Raw genomic sequence first — 18934 nt, 5'->3', positions numbered from 1 at the left:
TAACTGGACCATTGGTTAATCGAGGCAGCCACTTATTTGGAGCAGCTCTTAAAGAAAAAAATTAATCGATTAAATAGTTTATTTTTGTTTATTTGGTACACCCGCTTAATTGGGGCAGGAGACTGTTGCTGAACAGTTTCCAACTAGTGTCAGATGTGTGCTGTGAGACACTACACTACACTTAGAGCTAACAGTTTTTAAATGGCATTAGTTGTGCGTGCTTGTATTCAAAAAGCAGTGACTTTTGTCACTGATAGTTGGTAAGAAATAAGCAGCAAGACAATTCAGAACTGTTCTGCTCTGAATATTTGGAGGATGTAATCATTGAAATTTGCATGAAAGCAGTCCATTATCTACACTAGGTGTCTGCGCTGATTTTGTGCATTTACAATCAATCAACACGGCAGCGAACACTGAATGAATTGAATTGACTTTATTTCTTACATCCTTCACATACATGAGTAAAAATCTTTACGTTATGTCTCCGTCTAAATGTGCAATGTGCAATCATAGCAATTTATAATAAATAGAACAGTCAATGTAACATAAAAATACACTCAAATCAGTGAAAGTTAATCAGTCTCATGGCCTGGTGGAAGAAGCTGTCCTGAAGCCTGTTGGTCCTGGCTTTTATGCCGCAGTACCATTTCCCGGATAGTAGCAGCTGGAATAGATTGTGGTTGGGGTGATTTGGGTCCCCAGTGATCCTTCGGGCCCCTTTTTCACAACTGTCTTTGTAAATGTCCTGCATCATGGGAATTCCTATGTCAGTAACTACTAGGAACCAATGCAAAGTTTTATAGTACTGTACTAATATTGGTAGTGTTCTAATTTGTTCATAATTACATTTAAATACATAATTTGTCACAGTTAAAAGGCAGCTGGTATTTTTTTATATACCTTTTAAACTCTATGAAACTTCAGCTAATTGGGGCAGCCACTTAATTAGGCCAAAATGTACTGGTCCCAATGTATCCCAATGAACAGGAATCAACTGTTCGTCTCCACAGAGGCGACCTGATCTGCTAAATATTTTTGTTTATATTTCATATTTCATCACTAGCTATATTTCAAGTTCAAAAACACACTCTCTCTCCTGAGGTATTTTATCACAATAACCACACACAGGTGACCTATTTTATATGGTCCCAAAATTAAAGCTATTTATTATATTACATCCAAAAATCCAATTCCTAGCAGTAACTCCAGAAAGTCTACTATGTTTTAAAAGGTCACAGGTTATCCAAAAGGACTGATAAATAGTAAATGATTCAATGAAAAGTAAAATGACAATGTATTGAATGAAATTTCCTGGCATATGGCAAAAACAGCATCTTTCAGTGGCTATCCCTCTGTCTGACAACTTGATTTAAAACTCAATTTGACTAAACTGCCTTCTTAAATTGCAGAGTGGTGAGCCTGACTTCCCAGAGCATCTTTTCTCTGTTTTTCTCTCTCATTCCCTCTTTCTCTCAGATGGTCTTCTCTGCCCTCTTGTTTTTTATTCCCTGTTCTCTACAGTTTTACTGGCATGGGCCAAACTATTACAACAATCATTAAGTGACACACAATCCAGTCCCCTCATTATAACCTTCCCAATTACTGTCCAATGCTACAGTACAAATATACCATTAATTCTGAATTCCTCCTAATCCAGCGAACTAGCACTCTGAAAATGCCTCATTGCTTATCTTATGTTTGGATTGAATATACAACTCTGAGACAATTTACCAATGAGACACCTTTTAAAGTTCATAAATAACTTTACCTTCTATATTTCAAGGCTGAATTGTTACCACCAGCTCTGTCCTGTGCTGGTAGACCTAGGATATAGTTCTAGCAAATCTAGTTAATTCGTCTTTCACCTACATAGATATTTTCTCACCTATCCTAGTTAGTACAACAAATTAACATATTAACATTAATCTGTTACGAGTGATGAATAGATCTGATGGACAATGGGGTACAGAGTTAACCATTCCCCCCCTGAGAAACACAAACTATTACTGTTGCTATGCTGACCATGAGAAAGAGAGACGGAAAAACAAGCAAGAACATCAGCGACAGATAAGAGAGGGGGGAAATTGCTGATTAACCGTATTGTGACTCCTTTTTGAATTATTTACTGTTTCACTGCAAGGACAATAGTTTGCTCATAAACATTCCTCAGTGGACTGAAGGAGTGGCCTTATTTGATGGACACAGTCATTCAGGAGTGATGGATAGCTGAGTCCCCGTTGGTAGGGATAAAAGACAGGTCTGGAGAGACACCCTCCAGACACGCCAGTGGACACTGATTGAGTGTTGGAACCCACAAGAAAGGTGGGGGCTTTGAAGACCGAACCAGGAGGTCGCTCATTAAGGCTATCAGTGTAAAAGCAAGGCCGGTGGGGACTTGTGTGTGTGTCCACTCATGCCAGAGTGATGAGTCCACCACAGAAGAACGGTCTAGCAGAAGGACGGAGGGGTCATAACTGAATGACCACACCGATACAACGGATTAAGAAAGCAAAGGAAGGTTTACCTGACTGTAGCTGTAACATCTCACTCGCTCTCTCTCTCTCTCTCTCCAACGATTACAATACAACAACTATAACTACATCAGCACTCATGAACTGAACTGAACTTTATACTTTTCTATGACAATTTATTTACCCCTAGACATCGATAGAGCCAGATTATTATTGATTATTATTATTCCTACACTTTTAGGTTTATTACTGCCAACTGGTTTTATATGTATATTTGCATTATTGATATGGTTTTGCTTATTTTTATTAATAAACACCTTTAGTATAGTACCACCAGACTCCAACAGATTCTTCTTTCTCTGCTGGTTAGACACCCAGTTACAAGGTATGTAACAAATCCAACATTTGGGAAATCAAATGTAAAGGCACAGTACAGTGTTAATGGCAAAACCCTTAACAGTATTGATATGCATAGGGATCTTCGGGTCCAAGTCCATAGCTTCCTCAAATTGGCTGCACAGGTTGATAGGATGTTAAAGAAGGCACATGTCATGTTTGCCATAATTAGTCACGGAAATGAGTTCAGGAGTCAGCAAATTATGTTGCAATATAATAAGACTTCAATTAGGCCTTAGCTGGAGTATTGCATTCATTTGGTCATCATGTTATATATGTGGAGGCTTTGGAGAGGATGCAGAAGAGATTTACCAGGATACTGCATGTATTTGAGGAGATGAGCTGGGAGCAGAGGCTGGACAAACTTGATTGTTTTCTGTGGAGTGGTGGAGACCTGATAGAAATTCATAAGACTATGACAGGCATAGATAATAGCTGATAATTTTCTTCTAAGATCAAAATGTCCAGTACAAAAGAGCATGCATTTAAGGTGAGAGGCTGTAAGATCAAAGGGGAGGTGCAGAGCAAATTATTTTTTTTACACAGAGAGTGATGGGTGCCTGAAATGCACTGACAGGCATGGTAATGGAGGCAACCATGATAGAGGTGGTTAAAAGGCTCTTAAATAGGCACATAGATGATAAGAGAATGGAGAAATATGGACATGGTGTAGGCAGGAGACATTAGTTTGGACAGGTGTGTAATTATTTGTTTATTTAGTATGGCACAGATCATGGGCCAGAAGCCCTGTTCCTGTGCTGGACTGTTTTACGTTCTGTGTAACATCACTTTCAGCACAGTGGAAGCCCCATTTCTTATTATTCTAGCACTTGGGAATTTAAGAGTATTCCAGACACTGGAACATATAATCTATGCTAACATTACAAAACTGGCAAATCCTCTGCGATCCTGCTAGATCTCAGACTCCAGAGACAGCACTGGGTTGGAAAGGTTCTGTCTTTTTGGTACGACGTTAAATTATGGTCAGGAGAAAACTATCACACAGGAGTAAAAACCTGTATCAAAGAATTGAGTGAAATTCCTTCCCAGCAAAATAAAATACTCAACCAGTATATGCAAAAACAGGTCACCTACATTTTCAACTCATGATAGTATACACAAACCTGATACAGATTAGTTGCTGTGTATTACAAAAATGATGGCACTTCTAATGCATTTAAGCAAAGCTTTTGTTAATATTTTCAAATATATACAATTGTTATTAAAGAAGTGAACACCTAATTTCCTTGAGTTCTGCTCCATGGCTCATATGCTAATGTGCTACTAAATACCATAATCATAGTATTTTAATTGCATAGATGAGCTTTCACAATATGATTTCCTATCAGACAAAACTACCACCTACACAACTGTGAAGCATACATTCGTGCTAGAACTGCCTGCTATTCTGTTTACTCACTATTTCTGCTTGCCAGAAACTCAACAGCAAGTAAATGTCAAAAAGGCAGTATGCATAATTTCACTTTTAAAATCAACCATCTAACAAAATATGACCGCACGATATTAATCAAAACATAATTAATTAGAATATACTATGGCACAGGATACAAAAGCATAGTTCTCATGTTACTGGACAAATATCCCAGAGGCTTGGACTAACAAATGTGAAATCTAGACAAAAGTTCAAATTCCACGTGACAGGTGAAGAACTTAAGTTCAGTTAATTTGATAAACAAATGTGGAATAAAAGGTTATTACCAGTAATGGTGACAATGAAATTATCAGGTTTCCATTAAAACTTAACTGATTCACCAACAGCTTTCAGGAAGTAAATGTGTTATCTTTCCCTGTTCTGGTCTAAGTATGACTCTAAACCCCACAGCAAACTGGTTGACTGTTAATTGCCTGCTGAGTTGAAGCCAGTTATTTCAATTAACTTGAGGAGACCATGCAAACTTCACACGGACAGCACCCAAGATCAGGACTGAACTGTGATTGTTGGGACTGTGCTATGGCAGCATGTAATTGTGCCATGTTTAGCTTCATAGTAAATTGGATATGGTTCAATACGTCTCTAACTCTCTTCCTCCCTGCAATCCCAGCTCTAATCCCTGCCATGTCTTCACCACCCCCTCCAGACTTCCCCTCTCTAACGCAGAATGTTCTGTCCTCAGCAAGGGCTTTACCTTGTTGGTTCATGGCCTCCTCTACTTCCCAAGGTGAAACCACTCTCAGGATGGAGGAGCAACAACTCATATTCATCTGGGTAGCCTCCAACCTGATGGCATGAACATCAATTTCTCTAATTTCTGGTAATATTTCCCCTCCTCCTTCCCTTTCTCCCATGGTCCACTCTCCTATGCTATCAAATTCTTGTTCTTCAGCCCTTTTACCTTTTCCATCCACCACCTCTCAGCTACTCACTTCATCCCCTCCCCCACGCACCTGGCTTCACCTATCACTTTCTAGCTTGTACTCCTTCCACTCCCCTCACCTTCTTATTCTGGCTTCTTTCCCCTTGATTTCTAGAACTGAAGAAGGGTCTTGGCCCAAAATGTCAACTGTTTATCCTTTTCCATTGATGCTGCCTGGCCTGCTGAATTCCTGCAGTATTTTGTGTGTGTTGCTCTGTAGAATCCTTTGTGCTTTTGGCTAATTTCACAACAAGTTAGATTTAATCACATGGAAGTCTTAATCCTCAGGAAAAGCTCATTCCCATTTTAAACTGTTGGTAAAGAATATATCAAGGCAGAACACTATCAAATGAGCATGCTGCACTTGGAAGAGAACAGCCATCAGGTAGCACAATTTAACAAGTAAGCAGGTGTTTCCACACCAACTTACAATGTCTCCAAAAAATGTCAACTCATAAACAATCCTGAAGGTCAGTTCTATGGTTATGTAGTAAAAATATCCATTTTGTACTCTCAAATACCGAAATAGGTAATCAGATTGTAATTTAATTTCCTTCTGATTAACTTTCTGTCTTTATTTCAGGCTTCTAGCACTTTGTTTTCGTAACTATCAACAGTATTGATCAGTCTTAATTATCTTGGGTGTGATGAAATTTCAACTCTTATGGCATGAAAATTAAAGTCCTTGATTCATGAATGGACCCATAAGTACCCAGTATCTAATTATACAGCAGCATGACCCAAGGGTATAATTATAAAACCCTTCTGGGATCTAAACTGGAGCTATTTTTTCCAGAATCTAGTAATACCAGGGGAGGAATGACTTACTGCATATTCTGAAGGTATCAATCAACACATGCAATCAAGTTTCACCTTGAATTTACTTAAATTCAGACTTTTCTCCAGGACAAGAGCACAATGGCGTAATATCACTCATAACTATTCTCCAGACATACATGATTTTTTCTAATTCAGTCTTTGATTCTGATTAGCAGTACACTTTTGATGGGTGAATTAAATCTCATTCTGCCAAACCTGCTCTCCTGGACTGACTCCCAAACTAACCACTAGATGGGAGGAAGACTATCCCCCAATCATGTTACCAAACAGCCATGGGCACATAAATCTCACTGCTATTTTTTGATGTGCAGCTTTCAAAAAAAGATTTCCTAATCTTACACTGCATGTAGGTTGAAATGCTAACTAAGGAACTCAAGGTAAGATAATTGTCTTTCACTGTCACTGTGTGCAATGAACAGGGTAATGATTTCCACTCAAAGGATGGTCTGGCTTTAATAAACACTATCTGCAATTTTACACATATTTACAGGATGCTATCAATACCAATTTTGAATTCATTGTTCATCAACGATTGCAAGCTGTCCAGACCCTGAGACAGCAAAGCAGCCCCAAACCATGATGCTTCTTCCACATGCTTCACAGTGGGATGAGGTTTTGGTGTTGATGCGCAGTGCCCTTTTCCCTTCAAACATAGCAATATGCATTCCTGCCAAAAAGTTCAATTTTTGTCTCATCTGTCCACAGAACATTGTTCTAGAAGCACTGTAGAACATCCAGGTGGTCTTTTGTAAACTTCAGGTGTGCAGCAATGTTTTTTTTTGGAGAGCAGTGGTTTTCTCCGTGGTGTTCTTCTGTGAACACCATTCTTGTTCAGTGCTTTTCTTATAGTGGACACATGAACAGAGAAGTTCGAGAGATTTCTGCAGTTACCCTTGGGTTCCTTTTCACCTCTTTCAGCATTGCACGTTGTACTCTTGGTGTGATCTTTGCAGGATACCCACTCCTAGGGAGAATAGCAACAATACTGAATTTCCTCCATTTATAGACAATTTCTCTTACTGTGGACTGAAGGTTGTTATAGTCAGGTGTGGCAATGGGGACAAGTTTCCACTACCATGCGCCTCAAATAGCCTCCGCTGACCAAGTCCAACTCCTGGCCTTCACATGTGTCTTAGCTACTAAGCCCCGTGGAACCGCTTCTACTGACAAGAGAAAAGGCAAATGCTAGTTACTGGCACTTTAAAACCAGTCGCTTCAGACAGATGGGGCTCATCAGCCATGAATGGCAGCTCAGCTAGAAGGAAAACTCTGATCTCAAACCTCTGCTGCCTTGCGGCTATATTCACTCACGGGGAAGGCTTCGGGAGTAAATCCTGAGGGAAATATCCAGAGCTGGAGTCCCTAAGGCAGTCCTACAATGAATTCAATGCTGAGTGACAACTCCTGCAATGCTGCTGTACCAAAATGTATCAGTCTTTGCTGTCCCTGTGGGTTCAACAGATACGTGGAGATGGGGAGTTTCCTACATGGGCAACAATTTGCTCTCCATATCTAGACAGCTAGGATGCAATACCCATGGTCAACTCTGACCATCGGAGCCCTCAGCCAGGAAGCAGCAGGACTGCTGAACATTCAGGTCTTTAGAAATGCTCTTGTAGCCTTTTCCAGCTTCAAGCATCTCTACAATTTTTCTTCTAAGGTCCTCTAAAAGTTGTTTTGATCAGGGTATGGTGCACATAAACAGATCTTCCTTGGTGTTTCCAAGTGACATCTCATTTGTGGCTTCATATTACCTCCATTACCCTTCTTAAAATAGCATACATCTCTTGCAGGAACTTTAGAGAATCATCACTCAACTAGGCTTGAAGAGTTAAGCTAATATAAGATCACCCCATAGAGATTTATAATGAAGAGACTGGAATGTGTGTCTATCAATAATTTTTTTACGTTTTAACAATGTAGTTGGCATTTAAATTACAATACAAAAATAGACTGAAAGTTAGTTAGTTCTTGTTTCTCCAGAGGTTAACAAAATTCTGGAAGGTATCGCTGGCTACATTGTGTGTACATCTCTTCATGATTTCATTAGATGTTGGATCAGGTTCTGAGTGGGATAAGGCAACATCACAGAAGGGCAAAATACTATCTCCTCCATATATGTCCATCCATCCAATCTCTTTGACTGGCTTTGATCATTAGAAGATGCTTGGAGGGAAATTTTCCAAAGTTTATTTTTGATCCTTTTTTTGCTTCTCCTTGAAGACTACACAGTTGTGAAGATGGGTGTGAGAATGGGTTGGGGGCAACCAAAATGAGCAACAAATTTGTTGGAGCAGCCAGTCTTTTCTAGCCATAAATATTCCCACAATATGAACTTAATATATCATATTAGTGACAGCAAATTTTGAGAGCAAAATTGGTGTGCCATTTTTAAAAGTGATCCTCTGAATCCTACGGAAAGGGGCACTTGAAACCATTCAATACCAGGGTTTAGATTAATAAACAGTTTTCTGATTTAGTTGCAACTGATTATTTTTGGTTTAATAATACAAAAGCTCTCTGCCTTTAAAGGCTGCAAATGAGAGTGCAGGAGATGTATCATCCATTCAACTACCATTATTCGGGGGGGGAAATGAAAACTACTAATTACTTCCTCTTAAATATCTCATATTTATATGGGGAATGTAATGCTTGCTTATTCCAACAGAGAAATATAATTGCAGCATTTTTTACAGAAAATGTTGCCCTTTATATCAAGAATGATAGTAATTATTATCTCTGAGTCACAATGAAGATCAAGCTCATATGCTATATGACAGCTCAAAGAAACTGAGTAAATTGTATTTTATATAATGACGCAATCACACTATTCTGATGGCTTTACTATCATCTTTTTACGGGTTTATATTAATTAAGCCATGTTTTCATAACACTAAAAGAACTTGTACAATACTACCCAATCAAATCAAATGTGGTTGTTTCATGTAAATAGGAACATTATACAGGTATAAATGCATTGACTATCAGCTTACATCATGTGTGATTCTGCTTTGCATAATGAGTGCGCCCACTATTTCATAACTAGCCTGCACTTTGAGAACTGTCATGGCAATGATAGTAATCGCAAGAATTCAACAAATCAAGGTATCAGCGGAATTAATGAATTAAGGAGTCGAAGGCTTGCAAATATTGCACAAGAGAACAAGGTTTCCATCACCAGTTTTCAGCCACAGTATTTATTTCTTGTGGAACTAGGTTCCAAATGAGCTAAAAGCATTTAAGGTGCCTGACCCACCAGGCCTTTCAGTGTCAATAGTACTCTGTAACTGCGGATGATTCAACATGATAACATAATCCAGTCATTCCCTATTTTCCAAACATTCTAATACAGGAAGTGCAGAATATTGACAATAATCAGGAGCAGAATTTCATGCACATTTTCCTTTGTCCTAATGTGCAACTGCTGAAGCCAGTTGTACTGTATTTATTGTAACTCAAAGTGAGTGGAAATTTATAAACTGCCTGTTGCTCCATTTCTGGAAAAATTGCCCTTCTCTGATCCTTTAATCGTTGAAACTCCTGTACACTCCTTTGACACATACAAATAAGATTACACAAATACTGTTCACCCTCCAAAGACTTTACCAAAACTTCATCACAAATATATATCCAACACCAGGTTCTTGCTGCTCTGACATTTTGTCACTTTCTTTACCCTCATCTTGAATATCTCTCTGGCTTTACTTCTGTTATCTCTGCACTTTTTCAAGTTGTCCCCAATCCACCAGGTACTCCTCTTAAAACATTCAACTTCCACCATTTATTTCTCACTCTAGAACTGCATCAGTCACCTGATACTTCAGAGAATTCTCTCTAAAATCACAAAGCCCAAATTAGACTACTGCACATTTCCTCACTGGTTTGATTCCTCTCACTGATGAACAAATCTTCTCAATGGCACAGTTTGATTGCCCCAAGTCCTTATTTCCCCTTAGTTTTAGATCTATCAGTTGTACATTGGGTATCCATTATGCACACACCAACTTATGAAGCACCTTGTATGTTTATATTAAAGATATACATATAAGTTGCTTTTGCTGTCATTGTGGTGTGCCTTTGGGAAATTGTAGAGAACAAGAATTTAAAAAAGGGTGAAGCAATTAATCATAAGCATGAGAAATTATGCAAATGCTGGAAATCCAAAGCAACACACATATAATGCTTGAGTGACCCAGCAGGTCACAGCATCCATGGAAATGAATAAACATTTCAGGCCAAGACCCTTCTTCAGGACTGGAAAGGAAGGGGAGAGATGCCAGTATAAAAAGGTGGGGGGAGAGGTTGGAGATAGCTAGAAGGCAATAGGTGAAACCAGGTGGGTAGGAATGGCACAGGGCTAGAGAGGAAGGAATCTGATAGGAGAGGAGAGTGGGCCATAGGAAAAAGGGAAGGAGGAGAAGACCCAAGGGGAGATGTTGGGCAGGTGAGAAGAGGTAAGAGGCTAGAGTGAGGAACAGAAAAAGAGAGGAGGAGGAGGGATTTTTTTTTTACGGGAAGGAGAGATCAATATTTGTAACATCAGGTTTGAGGCTATCCGGACAGAATATAAGGTGGCGGCCTCATCATGGCACAAGAGGAGACCATGGACTGCCGTGTCAGAACAGTAATGGGATTCAGAATTAGAATATTTGGCTACCGAGAAGTTCCGCTTTTGGTGTATGGAGCAGAGGTGTTTGATGAAGCAGTCCCCCAATTTATGACAGGTCCCACCAACACAGAGTAGGTCTCATCGGGAGCACCAGACATAATAGACGATCCCAGCAGATTCGCAGGTGAAGTGATGCCTCACCTGGAAGGACTGTTTGGAGGTTAGAGAAGTAGTATGTGGTTTGCTATTGAATTACTATAGCCAAAAGTTGTCAAGTTGTAGGTATAATAATAGAGATGGGCATTTTCTACGGAGTAGAGAAAACAGGGATAAAGGAAACATTTGTGTAAGTGAAAAACAGGAGTTTGTTGAGTTATAGATCCCAACTGCAAAACTGAAACTATTCATCAGGTCGAGCAGCATCCATGGAGGCAAAAGGAGTCTGCCAAAGTTTCAGATTCTGCAACCTGGTAATGATCTAGTTTCTTGATCCAGAATGTCAACTTACGTCTTTAGCCTCAACAGATCCCATTTGAATTGCTAAATTCTTTCAACATACTTGTACTTAAATCCCTTTTTTCACAGCTCTTTTTCTAATGCTAATACATATGTTATGACCATTTCTGATTTGATCCTGAATGCGGATATGAATTTTCAAAACAAAAACATGTTCATGTTAGCAAGTGAATTAATTCATCAGCCAAGTATTACTCACCTGATCAACATAAAATGCTGTTCCCGCCCGTATTTCTCTGCGCTGCTTAAGGTCTGTCTCAGTGGTGTCTCTGGACAGTGCCATGTATTCCGCCTCTCGTTTGGTCAATTCCTATGGAGGAAATCATTTTGTCAGTACAGAACAACTCTGCAGATTAAAGGACTTGGTGACATTGCTTGTTTGCCAACTTATTCACATTACCATCAGCAACCTCTCTCGGCAAGATGATAACAAGGATAACAAATTTTCAGAGATGGATTGGGTTCTACGTAGCTCAAGACATACTGATACAAATCACTGGTTAGTCTATAACTAGAATACCGTGGACCATTCTAGCCAATGGACAATTCATTTGCATAAGTCGGCCAAGAGAAGGATACGATGGATGAAAAGGGGGATTCATGTGACCTGAGAAATTAAGAATAAGAGAGTGAGTTGGCCACATCGGGAGTATTGCATACAGTTTGGGTTACCCCACTTTGCGAAGAATGTTGAGGCTTTGGATAGGGTGCAGATGATGTTTACCACAATACTACCTAGTTTAGAGGCCATGTGCTATCATGAAAGGCTGAACAAACTTGTGCTGTTTTGTCTAGAGTGGTAGAGGCTGAGGAGAGATTTGATAGAGGTTTTTTTGATTATGAGAGGCATAGATTGAAAAGGGTTCCAGGGTTCAAATGTTTAAAAATGTGAAAGGGGATGCAAGGAGCAAGTTTTTTTTTTAACTCAGAAAGTGGTGGATGCCTGGTATTGTGATAGAGGCAAATACATTAGAGGCATTCACCCCACCCCACCTGCCTCTGCGTCCAATTCTAATTCTCTGCAACTTCAGCCATCTCCAATGGGATTCCACCACCAAGCACTCCTTTCCCTCTCTTCCCCCCCCCCCAACTTTCTGCTTTCCACAGGGATCCCTTTTCCCTCTCTCACCTTACCTCCTTGCCTGCCCATCGCCCCCCTCTGATGCTCCTCCCCCTTTTCTTTCTTCCATGGCCTTCTCTCCTCTTTTATCAGATTCCCCCTTCTCTAGCCCTGTATCTTATTAACTTCCCAGCTATTTACTCATCCCTCCCTCTTCAGGTTTCTCCTATCACCTGGTGTTTCTCTCTCCCCTTTCCCCATTTTTTAAATCTACTCCTCAGCATTTTTTCTCCAGTCCTGGTGAAGGATCTTGGCCCAAAACATTTACTGTACTCTTTTCCGTAGATGCTGCCTGGCCTGCTGAGTTCCTCCAGCATTTTGTGTGTTACTTGGATTTCCAGCATCTGCAGCATCTTGTTTGTGACAGGCTTTCAAGAAAGGTTTAGATCAGCACATGAATGTGACGTAGATGAATGGAATATGGACATTGTGTAGGTAAGAGGGATTAGTTTTTGGGGTTTTTTGATTTACTTTTTAGCTGGTTCAGCACAACATTTTGTACTGTATTGTTCGATGTTCTATTCAGTAAGATCACAGCTGATTGGAGTATGGCCTTAACTCAATTTTCCTGACTAATCTTAAAAGACTTGATGCCCTGAGAGTCCAGAAATCAGTGATGATATTCAATGATTTTTTTTCTCAACAGTTCTCCGGGATATTGAATTCCAATGATATACAACCTTCTGAGAAAAGAAATTCATTCTCAATTTCATCTGAAGTGCAAATTCTGAAGCCATATCACCAGTTCTAGACTCCCCCCATGAGGCAAAGCATTTACTCCTTTAATTCCCCTTAGAATCTTACACCTTTTCACCTCTCATTCTTCTAAACTTCAATGACTAGAGGCCCACATTATTCAAACACCCTTCAGAAAACAATCCCTTTATTCATGTATTATTGTAATGAGTATTCTTTATATTGCTTCTAAGAATACCAAGCTCTAAATTAGTGATCACCAGCCTTTTTAAGCCCAAGATCCGCTACCTCGGCCTTAGTGAAAGGCAAGATCGACCCCAGATTGATTAGTTACACACATGTGCACTGGGGCAGAAAAGATCGGAAGTAGAAATAATGTATAAACACCAGGGGTACCCACCCTTTTTTGCACCACAGACCAGTTTAATATTGACAATATTCTTGCGGACCGGCCGATAGTGGGGTGGGTGTTAAACACAACGGGAATACAGCGATACTCGAAGCAGGTTCCTTATGTCTGTTCTGCAATTTAGTTTTCGCAGCTCTCGGCACTTAGCTGTTGTCCCGCGCTGCTCATGTTTTTTTCTGCTGAAAAAACTCAGCGGGTTCATCTTTAAGTGCAGGGTGCGTGGACTCAGGGTACCGAAGCAGTTTTGAGGGCTTCATTGCCTCATTAGACAGCCTCCTGGCCCGAACTCCAGCCTCTGCCCTCCTACCCGCCCGCTGCCTTGGCCAGGTGCGGCTGATCGTGGGTGGAGTGAGAGGACAAGATCAGGACCGGGGCCGCAGCAGTCGCAGTCCGGAGAGAGCGACCGACCGAGCGAGGAGAGCGACAGGCCCGCGCCCGCACCACTTGCAGGATCTATCGGTAAACAAAAGTTTGTTTCAGTAGATCGCAGCATGGTAGCTGCTCTGCTACTTACGAAACCCTGAGCCTGGATTAGGTCGTCTGCGAATATTTTAGCACCGGGTTCCCCACGAACATTCAGTGTGCTAAACAGGTTCAGAGGCAGCATCCATCTGTCCGTGGTCCAGCCCAGTAGCAACGGCCGCGAGAGGGTGTCACTGCGTTTAGGTGACTGATGACCTCGCGTGGGTTCAAGTTCAACAGTGGGCGTGACAGGGAATGAGGAAAGGTGCAACTGACTCATATCGTTTCCTTGCGGCCCAGTGGTTGGGGACCACTGAAGTACACTGTGTAGTGCGGGGGATCTATGCACATGCGCACTGGGCAGAAAGAACGGAACGAAAACCCTGCAACCCGGAAACAATCTCTCAACAGTATTTGTGTATTTATTTTTCATTTTTTTCGAGATCCACTGGGAAAGTCTCAAAGATCGACCAGTCGATCGCGATCAACGGGTTGGCAACCACTGCTCTAAATAGAAGACTAAAACTACTCAGAGTACTCCTGTTATGGCCATGTCAACCCCCTGAATATGTACAGCAAGACGTTCCATTCTAATTACCTACCTTAGTGAGGACAAACATATTCCACTGCCCTGCAGCTTTCTATACATAACCATGCTTTCTGGCACAAACGGATTTGGTTAAGGAAAACCACTATGAAAATATTCATATGATAGATCAGTTAGGGAGAAATCTATTCTTCTGGTAAAATTGCCAAACAATCCTAGATTTAAATATTTGGTTTAAGAACCAAAAACTATTAAAAGAGAATTTCAGAACATAGAGTAGTTACAGCACAGGAACAGGCCCTTCAGCCCAAAATTTCATGCCAAACCAATTAAATTAGTAATCAAAAGGCCAACTAAACTAATCCCTTCAGCCTACAAAATGTCAATATGCTTCCAATTCCCTCACATTCATGTGCCTATTTAAATGTCTCTTAAAAGTCCCAAGTGTATTGGCCTCTCCCAAGTGTATTACAGTCACCCAGCACACTCACTGTGTAAAAGAAACTTGCCCCTTATACCTCCTTTTAAACTTACCCTTTCTCACCTTAAATACATGTCCTCTGGTATTAGACATTTCAAAACTGGGAAAAAGATGATGATTGTCTACTCTATCCCTCTCATAATCTGATAAACCTCATATCAGATCACCCTCAGCCTCTCCAAAGAAAACCCAAGTTTCTGCAAGCTCTCATTATATCACATTCCCTCTAATCCAGGAAGAATCCAGGTAAACCTCTTCTGCAACCCCTCCAAAGCCTCCACATTTTTCCTACAGTATAACAGGCCAACCAAAACTGTATGCAATAATCCAGATGCAGCCTAACTAGAGTTCTACAAAGCTGCAACATAACTTCCCGACTTTTGTCTCAACTAATAAAAGCAAGGATACTATATGCCTTCTTAACCACCCTATCAACCTGCAGTCACTTTCGAGGAGCAATGAACCTGGAACCCAAGATCCCTCTGCTCATCAGCACAGTTAAGGGTCTTTTCCTTACAGTCTCTTTACATTTACCTACAAAGGTGCAACACCTCACATTTGGCCAAGTTAAACTCCATTTGCCATATATCCACCCATATATCCTGCTGTATTTTTTGCCAGTATTCTATGCTATTCACAACATCACCAATCTTAGTATCATCTGCAAGTTAACTAACTCACTCATTTATTTTCATCCTGGTCATTTATAAACAGCAGAGATCCCAGTACCGATCCTTGTGGAATATCACTAATCACAGAGCTCAGGAAGAATAAGTCCCTTTGACCACTACACTGTCGTCTGTGGGCTAGCCAGTTATGAATCCAAATGGCAATTCACTATAGATTCCATACACTTTAATCTTCTGGAAGAGCTTCTCATGAGAGACCTTATCGACAGTCTTACTAAAATCTATGTAGACAACATTCATACCTCTACCTTCATCAATCATCCTTGTCAATTCATTAAAAAACTCAATTAACTTAGTAAGTTAATAAGACTTGATTTGCCCCATACAAAGCCATGCTGGCTCTCCCTAACTAGGCTATGGCTTTTCAAATCTCATTAATCCTATCCCAAAGAATCCTCTCCAGTAACTTCCCTACCAGTGCGTGAGACTCACCGGTTTCCACAATTACACCTGGTTCCTCTTTTGGACAACTTGCCAGTCCTCCAAGACCTTAATTGTTGCTAAAGAGGACATGAAGATATTGGTCAAAGCCCCAGCAATCTCTTGCCTCTTAGAAGGACCTGTGGTATATCCCAACAGGCCCTGGCGACTAACCCATCTTGCCGGAAGGGCCTACTCTGCATTGCATCTCAATAAAAAAAATTACCTAACGCTCTTTACGAGACCTAACACTATCTTCTCCTTTACCTTGAAATGCCCTTGATCTCTTTAGCCTCAACATCCAAGACTTGGCCATCAACGGGCATGCCAGACATGGCAGTCACAGGTGAAGTGGAGATTCCGGACTAGACTAGAATCTATGAGGGACACTTGACAACTGTGGCAGGGTTTGAATGCCATAACATCCTACAAAGTTAAATCTAGTGACATAGGAGACAGCAGAGCTTTGCTTCCAGATGAGCTCAATGCCTTCTATGCTCACTTTGACCACCAGAACAGGGAGGAACCATCATGCACTCCACATATCCTGAGGATCTTTTGGCTTCAGTATCTGAAGGTGACATGCAGGTTGCCTTCAAGAGGGCATTCTGTCCAGACAGAGTACCTGGCCAAGTACTGATGACCTGTGCTGACCAACTGGTTGGTGTGTTCACAACCTCTCACTCTGGCAGTGTGTGGTACCCACCTACTTCAAGCAGACTTCAATCATACTGGTGCCAAAGAAGAACTTGAAAACCTGCCTCAATGACTATCACCAAGTGATACTTATATTCACAATCATGAACTGTTTTGAGAGGCTGGTGTTGAAACATATCAGCTCCAGCCTGAGTGGTGACTTGGATCCATTCCGATTTGCCTACACAAGCAATAGGTCTACAGCAGATGCTATCTCATTGGCTCTTCACACAACCCTGGAACATACATCAAGATGTTCTTTATCAATTACAGCTCAGCATTTAATACCATCACCCCCTCAAAACTATTCAGTAAGTTCCAAGACCTAGGACTCAATATCCTCTTGTGCAATTGGATCCTGGATTTCCTCACTTGCAGACTCCAGTCAGTTCAGATTGGCAAAAACATCTCCTCCACAATCTCCATCAGCACAGTCTCACCACAGGGAAGTGTGCTTAGCCTCCTGCTCTACTCACTTTATGCCTATGACTGTGTGGCCTAAGTACAGCTCCAACACAAAATTCAAGTTTGCTGATGACACCACCGTTGTGGGCCATATCAAAGTGGTGATGAAACAGCATACAGGAGGGAGACTGAAAATATGGCTGAGTGGTGTCATAACAACAAACCTTAACTCAATGTCAGCAAAACCAAGGAACTGATTGTAGACATCAGCAGGAGGAAACCAGAAGTCCGTGAGCCAGTACTCATCAGAAGATCAGAGGTGGAGAGGGTCAGTAACTTGAAATTCCTGGGAGATATCAGAGGATCTTTCCTGAACCTAACATATAAATGTAATTGCAAAGAAAGCACCACAGTGCCTCCACTTCCTTAGGAATCTGCAGAGATTCAGCACGTCATCAAAAGCCTTGACCAACTTCTATAGATGAATAGTGGAGAGAGTACTGACTGGCTGCATTACAGCCTGGTATGAGAACACCAATGTCTTTGAGCAGAAAATCTGACAAAAGGTAGTGCATTTGGCTCAGTACATCATGGATCAAACCCTCCCAACCATTAAACATTGCTGTGGAAACACAGCATCCAACATCAAAGATCCTCACCACCCAGGCCATACACTTTACTCGCTGCAGCCATCAGGAAGAAGGTACAAGTGCCTTAAGAACTTGCAACACCAGGTACAAAAATAGTTTCTACCTCTCAACTCTCGAACAAAAGGGGATAACCACACTCATTCTATTTCTGGTGTTCTCACAACCAATGATCTCATTCTATTTCTGGTGTTCTCACAACCAATGATCTCACTTTAAGGACTCTTTAGCTCGTTATTTCATGCTCTTGCTTTTTATTGCTATTTATTTATATTTGCTGTTTATTGTTCATTGATCCTGTTCACAGCTACTGTTCAATACATTTGCTGAGTATGCCCACAGGAGTATGACCGCAGAGGTGCGTGCGCTGCTGAGGTCCCGTGTCTCCGCCTTCAGAGCAAGCGACAAGGCAGCTTTAACAACAGCAAGGGCCAAACTGTCCCGAGCCATCAGACGGGCAAAGCGTGCACATGCCCAGCTAATCCACAGCCACTTCCAGGACAGCGGTGACATGCGGCGCATGTGGAAGGTCATCCAGGACATCACCAATTACAAGACAACATCACCTGACTGTGCAGGTGGCGCCTCCCTCCCAAATGTGCTGAATAACTTCTACGCCCGGTTTGAGGTGGAAAATGACGTGGTAGCGAGGAAGTCCACCCCTCCTGCGAATGACCGCTGCTGTGTCTCTCTGTGGCCGATGTGAGAAGAACCCTGTGCAGGGTCAACCCACGGAAGGCAGCTGGACCAGACAACATTCCTGGTAGAGTGCTCAGAGGATGTGCAGACCAGCTAGCAGATGTTCTCACTGACATCTTCAACATCTCCCTGAGCAGCACCACCATTCCAACGTGCTTCAAGGCCGCCACCATCGTTCCCGTGCCGAAGAAGTCTTCAGTGTCCTGCCTAAATGACTACCGTCCCGTTGCACTTACATCCATCATCATGAAGTGTTTGGAGAGGCTCGTCATGAGGAATATCAAGACCCTGCTGCCCCCCCTCACTGGACCCCCTGCAGTTTGCGTACCGTCCCAACCGCTCAACAGATGACGCCATTGCCACCACCCTCCACCAGGCCCTAACCCACCTGGACAAAAAAGACACATACGTTCGGATGCTGTTCATAGACCTTAGTTCAGCATTCAACACAATCAT

At 41.5% G+C, this 18934-nt stretch overlaps 1 protein-coding gene across 2 annotated transcripts in view; it reads right to left on the bottom strand.

Moving 5' to 3' along the window:
* Nucleotides 1-18934, bottom strand: part of vwa8 (von Willebrand factor A domain containing 8) — a 501727-nt gene that overhangs the window by 378061 nt on the left and 104732 nt on the right. For both annotated transcript variants that reach the window (XM_073046008.1, XM_073046009.1), the window contains exon 4: nucleotides 11407-11517. In XM_073046008.1, the coding sequence (XP_072902109.1) occupies nucleotides 11407-11517 (111 nt within the window). The remainder of the gene's footprint in view (nucleotides 1-11406; nucleotides 11518-18934) is intronic.

Source organism: Hemitrygon akajei, chromosome 5 (genome assembly GCF_048418815.1).
Source record: "Hemitrygon akajei chromosome 5, sHemAka1.3, whole genome shotgun sequence".
Classification (NCBI taxonomy): Eukaryota; Metazoa; Chordata; class Chondrichthyes; order Myliobatiformes; family Dasyatidae; genus Hemitrygon; species Hemitrygon akajei.
Note: the sequence above shows the minus strand (reverse complement) of the source record. Positions and strands in the feature narration are given on the sequence as shown.